This window comes from Oncorhynchus kisutch, unplaced genomic scaffold (genome assembly GCF_002021735.2).
Source record: "Oncorhynchus kisutch isolate 150728-3 unplaced genomic scaffold, Okis_V2 scaffold3489, whole genome shotgun sequence".
Taxonomy (NCBI): Eukaryota; Metazoa; Chordata; class Actinopteri; order Salmoniformes; family Salmonidae; genus Oncorhynchus; species Oncorhynchus kisutch.
In genome coordinates, this window is record NW_022265434.1 from 50474 (window position 1) to 70538 (window position 20065).

Consider the following 20065-nt stretch of genomic DNA (forward strand, 5'->3'; position numbering starts at 1 on the left):
TTACACTGTTATACAAGCTGTACACTCACTACTTTACATTGTAGCAAAGTGTCATTTCTTCAGTGTTGTCACATGAAACGATATACTCAAATATTTACAAAAATGTGAGGGGTGTACTCCCTTTTGTGATATACTGTATATCAGAACAAATAGCAGCAGGAATGTATACAGCTAGAGACACAATACTGTTAAAATATATATCAGTATATTATGGAATGCAGTTATTGCAGCTAAATACAATTATAATTAACCACATATGCAATCACTCTCCAACCTCTCCTGGTACCACCCCAACCCACCCTACAACCCCTCCTGGGACCACCCCAACCCACTCTCCAACCCCTCCTGGTACCACCCCAACCCACCCTACAACCCCTCCTGGGACCACCCCAACCCACCCTCCAACCCCTCCTGGGACCACCCCAACCCACCCTCCAACCCCTCCTGGTACCACCCCAAACCCTCCTGGTACCACCCCAACCCACCCTCCAACCCCTCCTGGGACCACCCCAACCCACCCTCCAACCCCTCCTGGGACCACCCCAACCCACCCTCCAACCCCTCCTGGGACCACCTCAACCCACCCTCCAACCCCTCCTGGTACCACCCCAACACACCCTCCAACCCCTCCTGGTACCACCCCAACCCACCCTCCAACCCCTCCTGGTACCACCCCAACACACCCTCCAACCCCTCCTGGTACCACCCCAACACACCCTCCAACCCCTCCTGGTACCACCTCAACCCACCCTCCAACCCCTCCTGGTACCACCCCAACACACCCTCCAACCCCTCCTGGTACCACCCCAACCCACCCTCCAACCCCTCCTGGTACCACCCCAACCCACCCTCCAACCCCTCCTGGTACCACCCCAACACACCCTCCAACCCCTCCTGGTACCACCCCAACCCACCCTCCAACCCCTCCTGGTACCACCTCAACCCACCCTCCAACCCCTCCTGGTACCACCCCAACACACCCTCCAACCCCTCCTGGTACCACCCCAACCCACCCTCCAACCCCTCCTGGTACCACCCCAACCCACCCTCCAACCCCTCCTGGTACCACCCCAACCCACCAAACCTGATCTCTATGAAATGAAATACTAATTCAAGGTACAAAAACTATAATGAATGGTCAATCTGTTGGGTAAAACCCAGTACAGTAGTTATTTTATGGTTTCAGGAGTAGATAACCAGCTGTGTTGTTTGGCTCGTCCCATGGATTCTAGCAGTGGATAGTTGTACATAAATGATGTCTATGAAAGTGCTGATCCAATGAGGTGTGTTTGTATTCATCTTAGTTCCAACATCTCTTTAGGTGCTGTCCAACCTGATAACATTTAACGTATTTGCTGACAGTGGTGAATTATCATTCAGAAATAACAGTTTGGGGGAACAAGGTATGATAATATAGACTACATCTGATAAGACAGAGGATGCCTCTTTCCAAAACATGTCCCCTGGTCACAACCAGTACATATGATTAAAGGAGCCCAAGGCACCATGATTACATAGATCACACAGAGGAGAGGTTATGATTTTAATGAAATGATGTTTTCTAGGTGGAAGGTGTACCCTGTGTATGAGATTAAAATGTATCAGCTGATGATTAGGATTGTTAGATGAACCCACTAAGTTCCTGATGAACTCAACTGGTGAGCCTCTTTAGCAGCTAGTTCCATGGACACACTGATTTCAATGTCCTTCGTCAAGGTCAGATGACTTTCAGTCAACAGTCTCTTGTGTGTCTTCACTCTGTAGCCCACATTCTAGTCTGTCTCTGATGATGTCATTTAGAACACCATTCAACTCAGTGTTCTGTTAGTTTCTTTAATGCAACAGCAAACATTGGTACTGATTCTCCCTCTTCCTGATGTCTCCTGTGGAACCTGAACCTTTCAGCATTAACTAGTGGTTCCTGTGAAAAATGTCCTTTAAGTATCTCTACAATATCCCCATACGTCTTATTACCTGATCTGTCTGACAGTAGCAGGCTGTCTAGTAAATTACATGTCTTTGGCCCCGTTACACTAAAACATGTAGGCACAATGTTGTCCTGATCAATGCCATTTACAAGAACAAAATATTTAAACTGTTCTGTATATGAGCTCCTCTGCTCAATACTTTCATCAAACTGTCTAATGGTTCAACAATTACAACCATTTTTCATTTCTCAATAAGCTCCTGATTGTCACTCACTTCAATATCGTCCTCAACCAGAGCAATATTTGCCTCAGTCCTGTGATCTTTGTCACACCCTTATTTGTTTCCCCTTTCCTTGTGCTTGTCTTCACCCCCCACCAGGTGTCTCCCATCTCCCCCTACTATCCCCTGTGTATTTACACCTGCGTTTTCTGTTGCCAGTTCGACTTGTCCCGTCAAGTCCTACCAGTGTGTTCCTGTGATTCCTGTGCTCTAGTTTTTGTTTTTCCTAGTCTTCCCAGTTCTGACCTTTCTGCCTGTCCTCGTACCTGCCGTCCTGTACCTGCCGTCCTGTACCTGCCTGACTCTGATTTGGATTATGATTATTTGCTTAGCTTACCTTTTGCCTGCCCCTTGTTCTATAATAAAAATAATGAAATCAGTCAATTGAAATGAATAAATTAGGCCCTAATCTACAGATTTCACATGACTGAGAATACATATATGCATCTGTTGTGTCACGCCCTGGTCAAAGTATTTTGTGTTTATCTTTATGTATTTGGTCAGGCCAGGGTGTGGCATGGGGTTTTTGTATTGTGGTGTGTTTTGTCTTGGGGTTTTGGTGTTGGGATTGGGATTGTAGCTTAGTGGGGTATCTAGCTAAGTCTATGGCTGCCTGGAGTGGTTCTCAATCAGAGGCAGGTGTTTATCGTTGTCTCTGATTGGGAACCATATTTAGGCAGCCATATTCTTTGAGTTTGGTGTGGGTGATTGTCCTATGTGTCCTTAGTGTTCTGATGTGCTCTATGTTAGTTTGTACCAGTTTAGGCTGTTTCGGTTTTCATTCCGTTTATTGTTTTGTATTGATTCGTGTTTACTTTATTTTTATTAAACATGAATCTCAATAGCCACGCCGCATTTTGGTCCGACTCTCCTTCACCACTAGAAAACCGTAACAGAATCACCCACCACCAACGGACCAAGCGGCGTGTCAACAGGCAGGAGCCACAGGAGGGGCAACAGAGGCAACAGAGGCAGCAGCAGCAGGAGCAGCAGCAGCTGCAGTGGGAGAGGCTGCACTACCTGGAGAAATGGACATGGGAGGGGGGGGAGGGGGGGGGCTCACAGGGAGTATGGCTATGCCAGGTAGGAGACCTGCGCAAACTCCTTGTGCTTACCGGGGGGCTAGAGAGACCGGGCAGGCACCGTGTTATGCTGTGGAGCGCACGGTGTCCCTAGTGCGGGTGCACAGCCCGGTGCGGTACATTCCAGCTCCGCGTATCGGCCGGGCTGGAGTGGGCATCGAGCCAAGTGCCATGAAGCCGGCTCTACGCATCTGGTCTCCAGTGCGTCTCCTCGGGCCGGCTTACATGGCACCAGCCTTGCGCACGGTGTCCCCGGTTCGCCTGCATAGCCCAGTGCGGGCTATTCCACCTCGCCGCACTGGCAGGGCGACCAGGACCATTCAACCGGGTAAGGTTGGGCAGGCTCGGTGCTTAAGAGCTCCAGTGCGCCTGCACGGCCCGGTCTATCCGTCACCACCTCCACGCACCAGCCCTCCGGTGGCAGCCCCCCGCACCAGGCTGTCTCTCCGGTCCATCCTTATGGGGGCTCCCTCCTCTCCGGCGCTGCCAGAGCCTTTCTCCTCTACAGCGCTGCTGGAGTCTTCCGCCTGTTCAGCGCAGCCAGAGCCTTTCTCCTCTCCTGCGCTGCCGGAGTCTCCCGCCTGTTCAGCACAGCCAGAGCTGCCATCCTGCATGGAGCAGCCAGAGCTGTCAGTCTGCATGGAGCAGCCAGAGATGTCAGTCTGCATGGAGCAGCCAGAGCTGTCAGTCTGCATGGAGCAGCCAGAGCTGTCAGTCTGCATGAAGCAGCCCGAGCTGCCAGTCTGCAAGGAGCTGCCAGTCTGCAAGGAGCTGCCAGTCTGCAAGGAGCTGCCAGTCTGCACGGAGCTGCCAGTCTGCACGGAGCTGCCAGTCTGCAAGGAGCTGTCAGTCTGCAAGGAGCTGCCAGTCTGCACAGAGCTGTCAGCCTACATGGAGCAGCCAGAGCCGCCAGTCAGCCAGACTCTTCCAGATCCACCAGTCAGCCAGACTCTTCCAGATCCGCCAGTCAGCCAGACTCTTCCAGATCCGCCAGTCAGCCAGACTCTTCCAGATCCGCCAGTCAGCCAGACTCTTCCAGATCCGCCAGTCAACCAGACTCTTCCAGATCCGCCAGTCAACCAGACTCTTCCAGATCCGCCAGTCAACCAGACTCTTCCAGATCCGCCAGTCAACCAGACTCTTCCAGATCCGCCAGTCAACCAGACTCTTCCAGATCCGCCAGTCAACCAGACTCTTCCAGATCTGCCAGTCAACCAGACTCTTCCAGATCTGCCAGTCAACCAGACTCTTCCAGATCTGCCAGTCAACCAGACTCTTCCAGATCTGCCAGTCAACCAGACTCTTCCAGATCTGCCAGTCAACCAGACTCTTCCAGATCTGCCAGTCAGCCAAGATCTGCCAGTCAGCCAGGATCTGCCAGTCAGCCAGGATCTGCCAGTCAGCCAGGATCTGCTGAAACCACCAGCCAGCCAGGATCTGGTAGATCTATCTACCTGCCTGAGCTTCCTCTCACTCCTGACCTTCCTCTCACTCCTGACCTTCCTCTCACTCCTGAGCTTCCTCTCACTCTTGAACTTTCTCTCACTCCCGAGCTTCCCCTCAGTCCCGAGCTGCCTCAGTCCCGAGCTGTCCTTCAGTCCCGATCTGCTCCTCAGTCCAGTGGGGTTAAACATGAATCTCAATAGCCACGCCGCATTTTGGTCCGACTCTCCTTCACCACTAGAAAACCGTAACATGTTGGTCACAGATACAGTTAAAGGCTGAACATACTTTAACGCTCGTCGATGTTGGATCGGACCAAGGTGCAGCTTGGAAGGCGTACATCATTTCTTTATTAAACGAACACCAAGAAAACACTAAATACAAACGAACGTAAAGCTCTGTAACGCTAAACAGCAACTATACAAAAACAAGATCCCACAAACTACAGGTGAAAAAAGGCTGCCTAGGTATGATCCCCAATCAGAGACAACGATAGACAGCTGCCTCTGATTGGGAACCACACTCGTAAAAAAAAGAAATAGAAAGCATAGATTCTCCCACCTGAGTCACACCCTGACCTAACCAAACAGAGAATAAATAAGGATCTCTAAGGTCAGGGCGTGACACATACACCTTAGCCAAGTACATTTAAACTCAGTTTTTCACAATTCTTGACATTTAATCCTGGTAAAAATGTCCTGTCTTAGGTCAGTTAGGATCACCGTGTTATTTTAAGAATGTGAAATGTCAGAATAATAGTTGAGAGAATTATTTATTTAAGCTTTTATTTCTTTCATCACATTCCCAGTGGGTAAGAAGTTTATATACACTCAATTAGTATTTGGTAGCATTGCCTTAATTGTTTAACTTGGACAAACGTTTCGGGTAGCTTCCCACAAGCTTCTCACAATAAGTTGGGTGAATTGTGGCCCATTCCTCCTGACAGAGCTGGTGTAACGGAGTCAGGTTTGTTGGACTCCTTGCACACACACGCTTTTTCAGTTCTGCCCACACATTTTCTATAGGATTGAGATCAGGGCTTTGTGATGGTCACTCCAATACCTTGACTTTGTTGTCCTTAAGCCATTTTGTCACAACTTTGGAAGTATGCTTGGGGTCATTGTCCATTTGGAAGACCCATTTGCGACCAAGCTTTAACTTCCTGACTGATGTCTTCAGATGTTGCTTCAATATATCCACTTAATTTTCCTATCTCATGATGTCATCTATTTTGTGAAGTGCACCAGTCCCTCCTGCAGCAAAGCAACCCCCACAACATGAGGCTGCCACCCCCGTGCGTCACGGTTGGGATGGTTCTTCGGCTTGCAAGCGTCACACTTTTTCCTCCAAACATAACGATGGTGATTATAGCCAAGCAGTTCAATTTTTGTTTCATCAGACCAGAGGACATTTTTCCAAAGAGTACGATCTTTGTCCCCATGTGCAGTTGCAAACTGTAGTCTGGCTTTTTTATGGCGGTTCTGGAGCAGTGGCTTCTTCCTTGCTGAGCGGCCTTTCAGGTTGTCGATATATGACTCGTTTTACTGTGGAAATAGATACTTTTGTACCTGTTTCCTCCATCTTCACAAGGTCCTTTGCTGTTGTTCTGGGATTGTTTTGCACTTTTCGCACCAAAATACGTTCATCTCTAGGAGACAGAACGCATCTCCTTCCTGAGCGGTATGACTGCTGCGTGGTCCCATGGTGTTTATACTTGCTTACTATTGTTTGAACAGATGAACGTGGTACCTTCAGGCATTTGGAAATTGCTCCTAAGGATGAACCAGACTTGTGGAGGTCTACAATTTTCTTTCTGAGGTCTTGGCTGATTTCTTTAGATTTTCCCATGATGTCAAGCAAAGAGGCACTGAGTTTGAAGGTAGGCCTTGAAATACATCCACAGGTACACCTCCAAATGACTCAAATCAGAAGCTTCTAAAGCCATGACATCATTTTCTGGAATTTTCCAAGCTTTAAATGCACAGTCAACTAAGTGTATATAAACTTCTGACCCACTGGAATTGTGATACAGAGATTATTTACCTTATAATTCACTGTAAACAATTGTTAAGTTAAGGAAAAATGTGATGCATCAAGTCGGTTAGATGTCCTAACCGACTTGCCAAAACTATAGTTTGTTGACAAGAAATTTGTGGAGTGGTTGAAAAACTAGTTTTAATGACTCCAACCTAAGTGTATGTAAACTTCTGACTTTAACTGTAAATAGGAGCGTGGATCAGAAAACATTCAGTATCTCGAGTGACCACCATTTGCCTCATGCATTGCCACACATCTCCTTCGCATAGACTTGATCAGTATGTTGATTGCGGCCTGTGGAACGGAGTCCCACTCTTCTTCAATGGCTGTGCAAAGTTACTGGATTGTGTGTGTGTGTGTGTGAACAATGTGTGTGTCCAGTGTGCGTGTGTCCAGTGTGTGTGTGTGTCCAGTGTGTGTGTGGTGCATCTGAACCGTTCTCACAGGGCACAGGATCACAGAAAGAGAAAGACACAGAGTTACCATGGTTATTGTTTACAGGAATAAACTGGCCAACCTGGCGTGTGTGTGTGTGTATTTAAATGTCATATTTTGATCAAACATAAAACACATGGTTAGATTGAAACATCATGTTGTGTTTGCCACAGTGACCACCTGACACAGGGACACTGAGGAGTCATCATCCCAAACCATGAATCCTGGATAGAGGGGCTCAGTGAATGTGGTGTGATATGTGTACAGGTGGGTCAGTGTGTCAGAGGAGACTCTGTAGAAGGACAGAGTGCCGGCTGGCCAGTCCAGATACACTCCTACTCTGTGGGAGCTGGAGGAGGGGACGTCTATGAGAGTGAGATTGTCATTGTGGCACGCTCTGTAACTGTTCTCAGAGCAGAACAGACTCCAGGACTTGTCATTGTATCCAATCACACAGTCATTACCCCTTCCTCTCCTGCTGATTCCTTTATATGTCACTCCTATATCAGCTGCTTTCCCACTCCACTCTACCTCCCAGTAACAGAGTCCAGTCAGACCCTCTCTACACAGCACCTGTTCATCATCTTCAAATCTCTCTGGGTGATCAGGATACGGCTGCTCCTCTGTCCTCCATGTCACCTTTCTGTTCTCCTCAGACAGAGAGAGGTGTATGTTTATTGTGTTTGGGTCCATTGTGAGATCACAGGTATCTGATGGATGAAACCAGACACACACACACACACACACACACACACACACACACACACACACACACACACACACACACACACACACACACACACACACACTGTTAAAGCAACTCTTTTTAACTTTGGTGTCCCTGATTTCTGCATCTGTAGAACTAACGCTCATATTTAATAATATGACCAAGTAAATAATGATGTTGGTCTTTGACTTTGACTTAACTTGAATTAAGACTTATTCTTAGTCATATTCTTCACAGCAGCCAACACTCACATTTTCTAAGCCCAGGTTTCATTGTGTACTCTCCACCATGTTCCACACTGTAGCGGTAAGTAGAGGAACAGACAGTCATTGAGTGACACACACACACACACACACACTCATAACTTTGTCCAAGTGGTGTTCAGAATGTTTGTCTTGACTAGACTGATAACTCAAACATTTCTGATATGAACAGTGACATAAATCCTCTACATACCTGAGTTTCTCCAGTCTGCAGCGTGGATCCTCCAGTCCAGCAGAGAGAATTCTGACTCCTGAGTCTCCTGGGTGATTGTAGCTCAGGTCCAGCTCTCTCAGGTGTGAGGGGTTTGACCTCAGAGCTGAGACCAGAGAAGCACAGCCTTCCTCTGTGACTAGACAGCCTGACAACCTGCAAAGAGTAAACAATTTAAAAAAACCACACTGCTATTCTTTGGTGGAGAAAATAGTTGCAGTATATTTTTCCAACATATTCAGATACATCAGTGTCCTGAAACCTGACATATCTATTCATAAATGGAAGTATCATTATTAACAATGACAAATTATCAAAGTACTGCTTGTAGATACTAACAGTACAAATATTTGAGTACGTTGACCAGACCATTTTAAAAAGCAGTATCAGTCAAAAGACAGTCAGTGAGGTATCAGATTTCGATAGTATTGAGTATTTTGTCCACACCATATCTATGTTGACAGTGAAGCTAACATTTTCAATTTAGTTCTATAATCCAGCATTTTGGATTTGAGATAATATGTTTCTTATGAGGTGGCAGTATATAATGTCACCATTTATTTGAGAGTATTTTCATTCATATTGTCACACCCTGACCATAGAGAGCCTTTGGTTCTCTATGGTGTAGTAGGTCAGGGCGTGACTAGGGGGTGTTCTAGTTCTATATTTCTATGTTGGTGTTTTTTATGGTTCCCAATTAGAGGCAGCTGGTAATCGTTGCAGATCATATTTAGGTAGCCATTTTTCCCACCTGTGTTTGTGGGATATTGTTTTGTGTTTGTGCATGTGCACCACTACTTTCACGTTTCGTTGTTGGTTTATTGTTTTAGTTTAAAGTTTCACCGTAATAAAGATGTGGAACTTCAATCACAGTCTCAGTCCATCTCTCCTCACGATCGTATGTTTCACAGTTTTGAAATGAAAGCACTTTTTGTACAGTTGAAGTCGTAAGTTTATGTACACTTAAGTTGGAGTCATTAAAACTCGTTTTTCAACCACTCCACACACATTTCTTGTTAACAAACTATAGTTTAGGCAAGTTGGTTAGGACATCTACTTTGTGCACGACACAAGTCATTTTTCCAACAATTGTTTACAGACAGATTATTTCACTTATAATTCACTGTATCACAATTCCAGTGGGTCAAAAGTTTACATACACTAAGTTGACTTTAAACAGCTTGGAAAATTCAAGAAAATGATGTCATGGCTTTAGAAGCTTCTGATAGGCTAATTGACATCATTTGAGTCAACTGGAGGTGTACCTGTGAATGTATTTCAAGGCCTACCTTCAAACTCAGAGCCTCTTTGCTTGACATCATGGAAAAATCTAAAGAAATCAGGAAAGACCTCAGGAAAAAAAACAATTGTAGACTGCCACAAGTCTGGTTCATCATTGGGAACAATTTCCAAACGCCTGAAGGTACCACATTCATCTGTACAAACAATAGTAGTCAGGAAGTTAAAGCTTGGTCGCAAATGGGTCTTCCAAATGGACAATGACCCCAAGCATACTTCCAAAGTTGTAGCGAATTGACTTAAGGACAACAAAGTCAAGGTACTGGAGAGGCCTACAAACCTGTCTCAGTTACACCAGCTCTGTCAAGAAGAATGGGCCAAAATTCACCCAACTTATTGTGGGAAGCTTGCGGAAGGCTACCCGAAACATTTGACCCAAGTTAAACTATTTAAAGGCAATGCTACCAAATACTAATCGAGTGTATGTAAACTTCTGACCCACTGGGAATGTGATGAAAGAAATAAAAGCTGCAATAAATCATCTTCTCTACTATTTTTCTTACATTTCACATTCTTAAAATAAAGTTAACTGACCTAAGACAGGGAATCTTTTACCAGGATTAAATGTCAGGAATTGTGAAAAACTTAATTTAAACGTATTTGGCTAACATGCTGACCAGACCGGACACGTCGCGTGCGCGAGCTTCGCAAAAACATGTCAAAATCCATGTTATCGGTTGTCGCAGTAATACTATGAAATTGTAGATGCCAATCACCATATAAATTCAAAGATGAACTAGACTGGAAGGAGAGATGACTAGAAACGATTCGGTTGGCAGTTTTATGAGTGGATTAATTGTCGGAGTAGAGGACCTTGTGCATTTCAAGTAAAATAACATCTCAATGTTTATATCCCAGGACAAACTAGCAAGCAACAGCAAGCTAGCTAAATAGGACAAATTAGCTGGCAAGTGTAAGATAACTTGCCATAGCTGTTTAATGCTTTTCGACCTGTCCTGCATCTCCCGTCTAGCTAAATTGCCATACATGTTTAATGCTTTTCGACCTGTCCCCAAATTAATGTCATTGGTTCAGAGTTTGTTTCGATATTTTAACCAGCGTGTCGTGATCACGTTTGGTGTGGGGGGACAAAATAAATGTATGAATGATAGCACACGATGGCGCACGCACGCAGCCGGTTTGGGTTCCGTGTAAGGTGTATGTAAACTTCCGACTTCAACTGTATGTACAGGAGTCCCCACATTTGAAGAAGTCAAGTATTCTGACGAATTTACTCAGTATATTAAAGTAGTCAAAAGTTTAGAATTTGGTCCCATAATCCTTACCCACAAGCAATACATCAAACTTGATTTGATTGTGTTGTTGATTATGTTTCGCCCAATAGTAACTGAAAGGTGGATGACGACTGGATCAATCTTCTGTCTAAGTGAGAAGATAACATTGTCACGAAGGTGGTGCCACTCCTTGTTCAGGCGGCGTTCGGCAGTCTTCGTCACAGGCTTTCTAGCTGCCACCGATCTACGTATCTTTTTCCATTTGTTATGTCTTGATTGTACACACCTGGTTCCCATTACATTATTATTATTTCCCTATTTAACCCTCTGGTTCTCATTATGTTTTGTGCGTGATTGTTCCTGGTTTTGTGTTAGTCTTTTGTCTTAGGGTTTGTTATCCCTGCGTGCATTTATTGGCTGATTAGTTTTTCAGAGTAAAGTACGTTATGTGACTCAGTTCTGTGTCCTGCGCCTGAATCCATCCTCACCTCTGCACAACTGGCAAACATGTTTATCTAAACACTGCTAAATTAATTCTCATGACGTCATGATTAAGGAAAATCATGAATGAATCATGAAAAATGATGAGTGAGAAAGTTACAGAGGCTACAAAAAAACATGCTAACCTCTCACCATTACCAATAACAGAGGGGGTATGATCTTTGTGCCTCTGACCCTTTCTCATTCATCATCATTCACGATTCATTCATGATTATTCATAATGGTAGCATAAACATGAATGTAGAAGTGTTCAGAAACATCTTCTATTCTCACTGACAATACAAGTGAAGTGACTCCAAAATGACAGGACATTATTCACCATTCTGTTTCTATTGGGAAAAACATAATCCAAAACACAACTAAAACAAACTGCAAATGCATTCAACAAGTTTGTAGAGTCACATACTTGATGTAATCACTGCAGGCAAAGACTGTGTCTAAAAACTAAACGTTTTACTAAATTAATTCATCCAAATAATTCAGACTTTTTCAAATGGGAGAACTACATGCATAAAGCATATTTATTTTTAAACGATAAGACAGATACGAATACCATCAAATAAAAGGTGGCATTCTGTACTGTCGCCTAATATGAAAAGTTCTATCTCAAATCCAAAATGTCCAAACTTATATGGTGTGGACGACTGTATGTGTGCCTGGTGGATCTGGCAAACAGTTATCACTTGTTGACCAACTACAGGAACACTGACCTCAGAGTCTCCAGTTTACAGTGGGGATTCCCCAGTCCATCAGAGAGCAGCTTCACTCCTGAATCCTTCAGGTCATTGTTACTCAGGTCCAGTTCTCTCAGTTGTGACCGGTTTGACCTCAGAGCTGAGACCAGAGAAGCACAGCCTTCCTCTGTGACTCGACAGTGTGACAGCCTGCAGAGAGTAAAATCATTTTAAAATCACACTGCTATTTTTCAGCTGTGAAAAAAAGAGTGGCACTATATAATGTCGCCTTTCATTTGAGAGTAAATGTATACATAAGTCTTTCACGTTTCGAAATGAAGGCACTTTATGTATCTAGTCGCCCCATTTGAAGAAGTCATATACTGACCAATTATAGTGTATTAAAGTAGTCATAAGTTTAGTATTTGGTCCCAAAACCTGTTGTTTGCATTTGAAGTTTGTTCTGGTTGTGTTTTGGGTTATGTTTTTCACAATAGTAACTGAATGGTGGATGATGACTGGATTAATCTTCTGTCTGAGTGAGTAGATAACATGTTTCTCATGTATCCTGATGATGCCATGATTAAGAAAAATGATGAGTGAGACAGTTACAGAGGCTACAAAAAACATGCTAATCTCTCACCATTTCCAATAACAGAGGGGGTAAGATCTTTGTTCCTCTGACCCTTTCTCATTCATCAGTCACGACTCATGCATAATTATTTATAATCATGGTAGTATCCACATATATGTAGAAGTGTTCAGAAACATCATCTATTCTTCCTTACAATACAAGTGAAGTGACTCCAAAATGACAGGACATTATTCACCGTTCTGTTACTATTGGGAAAAACATAATCCAAAACACAACCAAAACAAACAGCAAATGTATTCAACAAGTTTGCAGAGTCACATAATTGATGCAATCACTGCAGGCAAAGAATATGGGAGCAATTACTAAACTTATGACTGCTTTAAAGCTAGGCCCCTTTTTCTACATTCCACATGAATTACGTGCCCAAAGTAAACTGCCTGTAGCTCAGGCCCTGAAAACAGAATATGCATATAATTGGCACCGTTGGAAAAAAAACACTTTGAAGTTTGTAGCAATGTTAAAATGTTGGAGAATATAACACAATAGATATGGTAGGAGAAAATCTAAAGAAAAAAACAACCAGAATTGTTTTGTTGTTGAGAAAGACCATCCTCTTAGAAATACAAGAGAAAGGTCATACTGTAAAATATCTCCCTGGATGCAATTCCTATGGCTTCCACATGGTGTCAGCAGTCTATGTTCAAGGTGTCAGACTTGTAACTTAAAAAAAAAAAAAAAGTTTTTGTAAGTGGACAATGTCCTGGAAATCCGTGTTTCTGCACACCATTATGAAGTTGAGCACCTTTCCCAAAATAAATATTATAGTTTGATTAAGTTTTAGGGTGTCTGAGGAGTCAATTGAAATGTATTTTGACTTGTTGACACAGAGTTTAGGGGTAGATTCTCAGATTTCTTTCTCTGCAAGTTGAACGAGTGGATTACACAAATCAATGGTGCCAACTAAACAAACTTTTTGAGATATAAAAATGATTTTATCTAACAAAACAGCACTATATGTTATGGCTGGGACCCTATGGATGACAAATCAGAGCAAGATTTTTAAAAAGTAAGTTAATATTTAATCTTTATATGTGAATGTATGAAACCTGTGCCGGTGGAAAAATATTTTGATGTTGGGCGCCGTCCTCAAACAATCGCATGGCATGTTTTCACCTGTAATAGCTACTCTAAATCGGACAGTGCACTTAGATCAACAATAATTTAAGCTTCCAGCAGATATAAGACACTTATATGTACGTAAATGTTTAAAATCCATAATATTTATTAGAATGTATTTGAATTATTTCACCGGAAGTTGTCCCGCTAGTGGGACACCGATCTTTATTAACCTCTTTAGGATCGGACCCTTTTAAAAAAAATGTTTTATCCTAAAATGACGTACCCAAATCTAACTGCCTGTAGCTCAGGACCTGAAGTCAGTATATGCATATTCTTGATACCATTTGAAAGAAACACATTGAAGTTTGTGGAATTGTGAAATGAATGTAGGAGAATATAACACATTAGAGCTGGTAAAAGAGAATACAAAGAAAAAAACATGTGTTTTTTCATCAGCTTTGAAATGCAAGAGAAAGGCCACAATGTATTATTCCAGCTTAGGCGCAATTTAGATGTTTGTCACTAGATGGCAGCAGTGTATGTGCAAAGTTTTGGACTGATCCAATGAACCATTGTATTTCAGTTCAAAATGTTGGATCAAAACTACACAAATGTGATTAACAGATTTTTGATTACAATATAAGTGAATTAGACCAAATAATTAGGACGTCTAAAAATGGGAGAACTAGATAATGAAGTGCTTTCATTTCTAAATGGTGAAACAGATATGTATGAACACCCTAAACACCTAATATGAAACATTCTATCTCAAATCCAAAATGCTGGAGCATAGCACCACATTTAAAACTGTAAGCTTCACTGTCCAAACACATATGATGTGGACTATGTGTTCCTGGTAAACACACATAGATCTGGTGAACAGTTGTCACTTGCTGACCAACTACAAGAATACTGACCTCAGAGTCTTCAGTTTACAGTGAGGATTATCCAGTCCATCAGATAGTCGCTTCACTCCTGAATCCTTCAAGTCATTGTTAGTCAGATCCAGTTCTTCCAAATGTGAGGGGTTTGATTTCAGAGCTGAGACCAGAGAAGCACAGCCTTCCTCTGTGACTTGACAGCCTGACAGCCTGCAAAGAGTCAAATATTATTAAAATCACACTGCTATTCTTTGGTGGTGAAAATAGCGGCAGTGTATTTTTTCAAAATAATTTATTTTCAGATATATCAGTGTCCTGAAACCTGCCATATCTATTCATAAATAAATGAATATATCACTATTAGAAATGATACAATTATTGCTTGTAGAGAGAAAAATATGAAGTACAAATAATGAGTAGACTGACCAGACCGGTTTAAAAAGCAATATCAGTCAAAAGACAGACAGTGAGGTATCAGAAAAAGATTGTATTGAATATACAGTCCACACCATATCTATTTTGACATTGAAGTTAACATTTTAAATGTGTCTCTGTACTCCAGCATTTTGTATTTGAGATCAAATGTTTCATATGAGGTGACAGTATATAATGTCACCTTGAATATGAGAGTATTTTCATACATACCTCTTTCACCACTTAGAAATGAAGCACTTTATGTACAGTGGGGAGAACAAGTATTTGATACACTGCCGATTTTGCAGGTTTTCCTACTTACAAAGCATGTAGAGGTCTGTCATTTTTATCATAGGTACACTTCAACTGTGAGAGAATCTAAAACCAATATCCAGAAAATCACATTGTATGATTTTTAAGTCATTAATTTGCATTTTTTTTTTATTTGCAAGTATTTGATACATCAGAAAAGCAGAACTTAATATTTGGTACAGAAACCTTTGTTTGCAATTACAGAGATCATACGTTTCCTGTAGTTCTTGAACAGGTTTGCACACACTGCAGCAGGGATTTTGGCCCACTCCTCCATACAGACCTTCTCCAGATCCTTCAGGTTTCGGGGCTGTCGCTGGGCAATACGGACTTTCAGCTCCCTCCAAATATTTTCTATTGGGTTCAGGTCTGGAGACTGGCTAGGCCACTCCAGGACCTTGATATGCTTCTTACTCCTTAGTTGCCCTGGCTGTGTGTTTCGGGTCGTTGTCATGCTGGAAGACCCAGCCATGACCCATCTTCAATGCTCTTACTGAGGGAAGGAGGTTGTTGGCCAAGATCTCGCGATACATGGCCCCATCCATTCTCCCCTCAATACGGTGCAGTCTTCCTGTCCCCTTTGCAGAAAAGCATCCCCAAAGAATGATGTTTCCACCTCCACGCTTCACGGTTGGGATGGTGTCCTTGGGGTTGTACTCATCCTTCTTCTTGCTCCAAACACGGCGAGTGGAGTTTAGACCAAAAAGCTCTATTTTTTGTCTCATCAGACCACATGACCTTCTCCCATTCCTCCTCTGGATCATCCAGATGGTCATTGGCAAACTTCAGATGGGCCTGGACATGTGCTGGCTTCAGCATGGGGACCTTGCGTGCGCTGCAGGATTTTAATCCATGGCGGCGTAGTGTGTTGCTAATGGTTTTCTTTGAGACTGTGGTCCCAGCTCTCTTCAGGTCATTGACCAGGTCCTGCCGTGTAGTTCTGGGCTGATCCCTCACCTTCCTCATGATCATTGATGCCCCACGAGGTGAGATCTTGCATGGAGCCCCAGACCGAGGATGATTGACCGTCATCTTGAACTTCCATTTTCTAATAATTGTGCAAACTGTTGTTGCCTTCTCACCAAGCTGCTTGCCTATTGTCTTGTAGCCCATCCCAGCCTTGTGCAGGTCTACAATTTTATCCCCGATGTCCTTACACAGCTCTCTGGTCTTGGTCATTGTGGAGAGGTTGGAGTCTGTTTGATTGAGTGTGTGGACAGGTGTCTTTTATAAAGGTAACGAGTTCAAACAGGTGCAGTTTGATTCCGTCTCTCACAGTTGAAGTGTACATATGATAAAAATTACAGACCTCAACATGCTTTGTAAGTAGGAAAACCTGCAAAATCGTCAGTGTATCAAATACTTGTTCTCCCCACTGTATCTAGTCCCCAAGTCTTAAGTATTCTGACGTATCCACTTATGGTTTATTATTAAAAGTTTAGTATTTTGTCCAAAACTCGTTGGTTGCATTTGCAGTTGGTTTTGGTTGTGTTTTGGATTATGTTTTGCCCGACTGAATGGTGGATTATTGGAGTAATTGTATTTCGAAGTGAGCAGATAACATGTTTCTAAACACAATTAAGTTAATCCTGATGATGCCATGATTAAGAAAAATCATGAATGAATCATGAATAATAATGAGTGAGATAGTAACAGAGCTTACAAAAACACATGCTAACCTCTCACCATTACCCTCATATCAAAGGTGACATTCAGTACTGTTGCCTAATGTAAAACATTATATGGTGTGGACAATGTGTGCCTGATAAACACATGTGGATCTGGTGAACAGTTATCACATGTAAACCAACTACAGGAACACTGACCTCAGAGTCTCCAGTTTACAGTGGGGATTCCCCAGTCCAGTAGAGAGCAGCTTCACTCCTGAATCCTTCAGGTCATTGTTACTCAGATCCAGCTCTCTCAGGTGTGAGGGGTTTGACTTCAGAGCTGAGACCAGAGAAGCACAGCCTTCCTCTGTGACTCCACAGCCTGACAGTCTGACAAATAGATCATCATGATTTCACAAACGGACTGTTCATTTAGAAAGACAACGGTAGATACATTTGGTTTATTCTCTCAAACAACATAGATTCATCTTCTGTCTCCTTGAATTGTATGGTCATATTGTTATACTAATGTATAACTCTTCCTGATGATTAGTACTCAAATGTCATTGTATGTACTCACAGAGCCATTTTGGAGACTTTGACCACTGGTAGCAGCCTCAGAAGACCTTCCTCTGATCTGGAGTATTTCTTCAGGTCAAACACATCCAGCTCCTTTTCTGAAGTCAGCAACACAAAGACCAGAGCTGACCACTGTGCAGGTGAGAGTTCTTCACCAGAGACACTTCCTGATCTTAGGTATCTTTGGATCTCCTCCACTAGAGAATGGTCATTCAGTTCATTCAGACAGTGGAACAGATTGATGCACCTCTCTGGAGAGGGGTTCTCCCTGATCTTCTCCTTAATGTACTTAACTATTTCTTCATGGCTCTGTGAGCTGCTTCCTGTCTTTGTCAGTAGACCTTGTAAGTGCTTCTGATTGGACTCCAGTGAGAGGCCCAGAAGGAAGCGAAGGAAAAGGTCCAGGTTTCCCGTCTCACTTTGTAAGGCTTTATCCACAGCACTCTTGTAGAGAGTAACTTCAGGCTTGTGTCTGATCCTCAAAGGAAGGTCCCTGGATGTTGATCGTGGTTTGGCCATTAGATTCTCATTGTTGTTGCTGAATGAGATGAACACATATACAGCAGCCAGAAACTCCTGAATGCTCAGATGCACGAAGCAGTACACCTTGTCCTGGTACAGCCCACATTCCTCTTTAAAGATCTGTGTGCACAATCCTGAGTACACTGAGGCTTCATTGACATCAATGCCAGCCTCTTTCAGGTCTTCTTCATAGAAAATCAGATTGCCATTCACAAGCTGTTGAAAAGCCAGTTTTCCCAGTGACAGAATGCTCTCTTTATTCCAGTGTGGACCTGTCTCTTCTTTCCCAAGATACTTTTCGTTCTTCTTTATAGTATGAAACTCCACAAGGTGTGTGTACATCTCAGTCAGAGTCTTGGGCATCTCTTCTCTCTTATGTTTCAGCATGTGTTCAAGCACTATTGCAGATATCCAACAGAAGACTGGAATGTGGCACATGATGTGGAGGCTCCTTGATGTCTTTATGTGTGAGATGATTCTGCTGGCCAGGTCCTCATCACTGAATCTCTTCCTGAAGTACTCCTCCTTCTGTGGGTCATTGAACCCTCGTACCTCTGTCACCTGGTCAACACACCCTGAAGGGATCTTATTGGCTGCTGCAGGTCGGGTAGTTATCCAGAGGAGAGCAGAGGGAAGCAGATTTCCCTTGATGAGATTTGTCAGCAGAACATCCACTGAGGTTGACTCTGTGACGTCACAACAGATCTTGTTCTTCTGGAAGTCTAGGGGCAGTCGGCACTCATCCAGACCATCAAAGATGAACAGAACTTTGTATTTGTCGTAGTTGGAGATTCTTGATTCTTTGGTTTCCATTGAGAAGTGGTTGAGAAGTTCAATCAAAGTGTGTTTTTTCTCTTTCATCATATTCAGCTCCCGAAAAGGGAATGAAAATACAAACTGGACATCCTGATTTGCTTTTCCTTCAGCCCAGTCCAGAATGAACTTCTGCACAGAGACTGTTTTTCCAATGCCAGCGACTCCCTTTGTCAGCACAGTTCTGATAAGTTTGTCTTGTCCAGTTAAGGGTTTGAAGATGTCGTTACATTTGATTGCAGTCTCTGGTCTTGCTTGTTTCCTGGTTGTTGTCTCAATCTGTCTCAGCTCATGTTCATTATTGACCTCTCCTGTTCCACCCTCTGTGATGTAGAGCTCTGTGTAGATCTTATTGAGAAGTGTTGGGTTTCCTTGTTTAGCGATCCCCTCAAATACACATTGAAACTTCTTCTTTAGATTAGATTTGAGTTCACTTTGGCAAATCACAGCAAGCTCACCTGAATTAAGAAATAACACAGAGGATATTAATATTATGTCTGTTTTAATGCCTAAAGCATCGTAGGATTGTGTTAGAAAGTTGTACATTATAATACGTTATTCTTTTAACTGACTGTATAAATGTGTAAATGTTTTCATATTGCTTTACACACTGGTGTGATTGATATTATTATTGGTATAGTTGATGGTATTATTAATGTTGTCTCTGTCTCTCTCTCTCTCTTCGTTTCTCCTCTTCTTCCTGTCTAAATTCATCACCAAAACACATCCCTCCTTTTACTTGATTTGGTCACTAGGTGTTGTGTTAAGGCTGCTACAATATCATTGAGTTACACGGCACTTTAGCTGTACTTTAGCTACAGATCTTAAATGTTTGTTATAAAACAGCATTCAACATGAGGCAGACAGCTCTTACTTTTCTCCAGTGTGTCAGCAAGCTCCTTCTGGTTCATTTTCCTCAGGACGTGCAGTGTGATCTTCAGAGCCCCCTCTCTGGCACTGCTCTCCTGCTTCTCATCTTCAGCATCCACCACTTCCTGCTTCTGACTCTCAAAGCCTTGTGGGAGTTCTGGACTAAGAATCCTCTTGAACATCTTCAGCTCGTTCTTCATAAATGTCATAATATTCTCTTCAAGCAACTGAAATA

The 20065-nt window shown here is 43.1% G+C and overlaps 1 protein-coding gene across 1 annotated transcript in view; it reads right to left on the reverse strand.

Moving 5' to 3' along the window:
- The window catches only part of LOC109876334 (NACHT, LRR and PYD domains-containing protein 12-like), a 111888-nt gene that overhangs the window by 45806 nt on the left and 46017 nt on the right, over positions 1-20065 (reverse strand). The window contains exons 4-9 of the mRNA XM_031820556.1: positions 19835-20057; positions 17627-19418; positions 17263-17436; positions 14747-14920; positions 12152-12325; positions 8389-8562 (exon numbers count right to left, since the gene is read on the reverse strand). Of these exons, the coding sequence (XP_031676416.1) occupies positions 8389-8562; positions 12152-12325; positions 14747-14920; positions 17263-17436; positions 17627-19418; positions 19835-20057 (2711 nt within the window). The remainder of the gene's footprint in view (positions 1-8388; positions 8563-12151; positions 12326-14746; positions 14921-17262; positions 17437-17626; positions 19419-19834; positions 20058-20065) is intronic.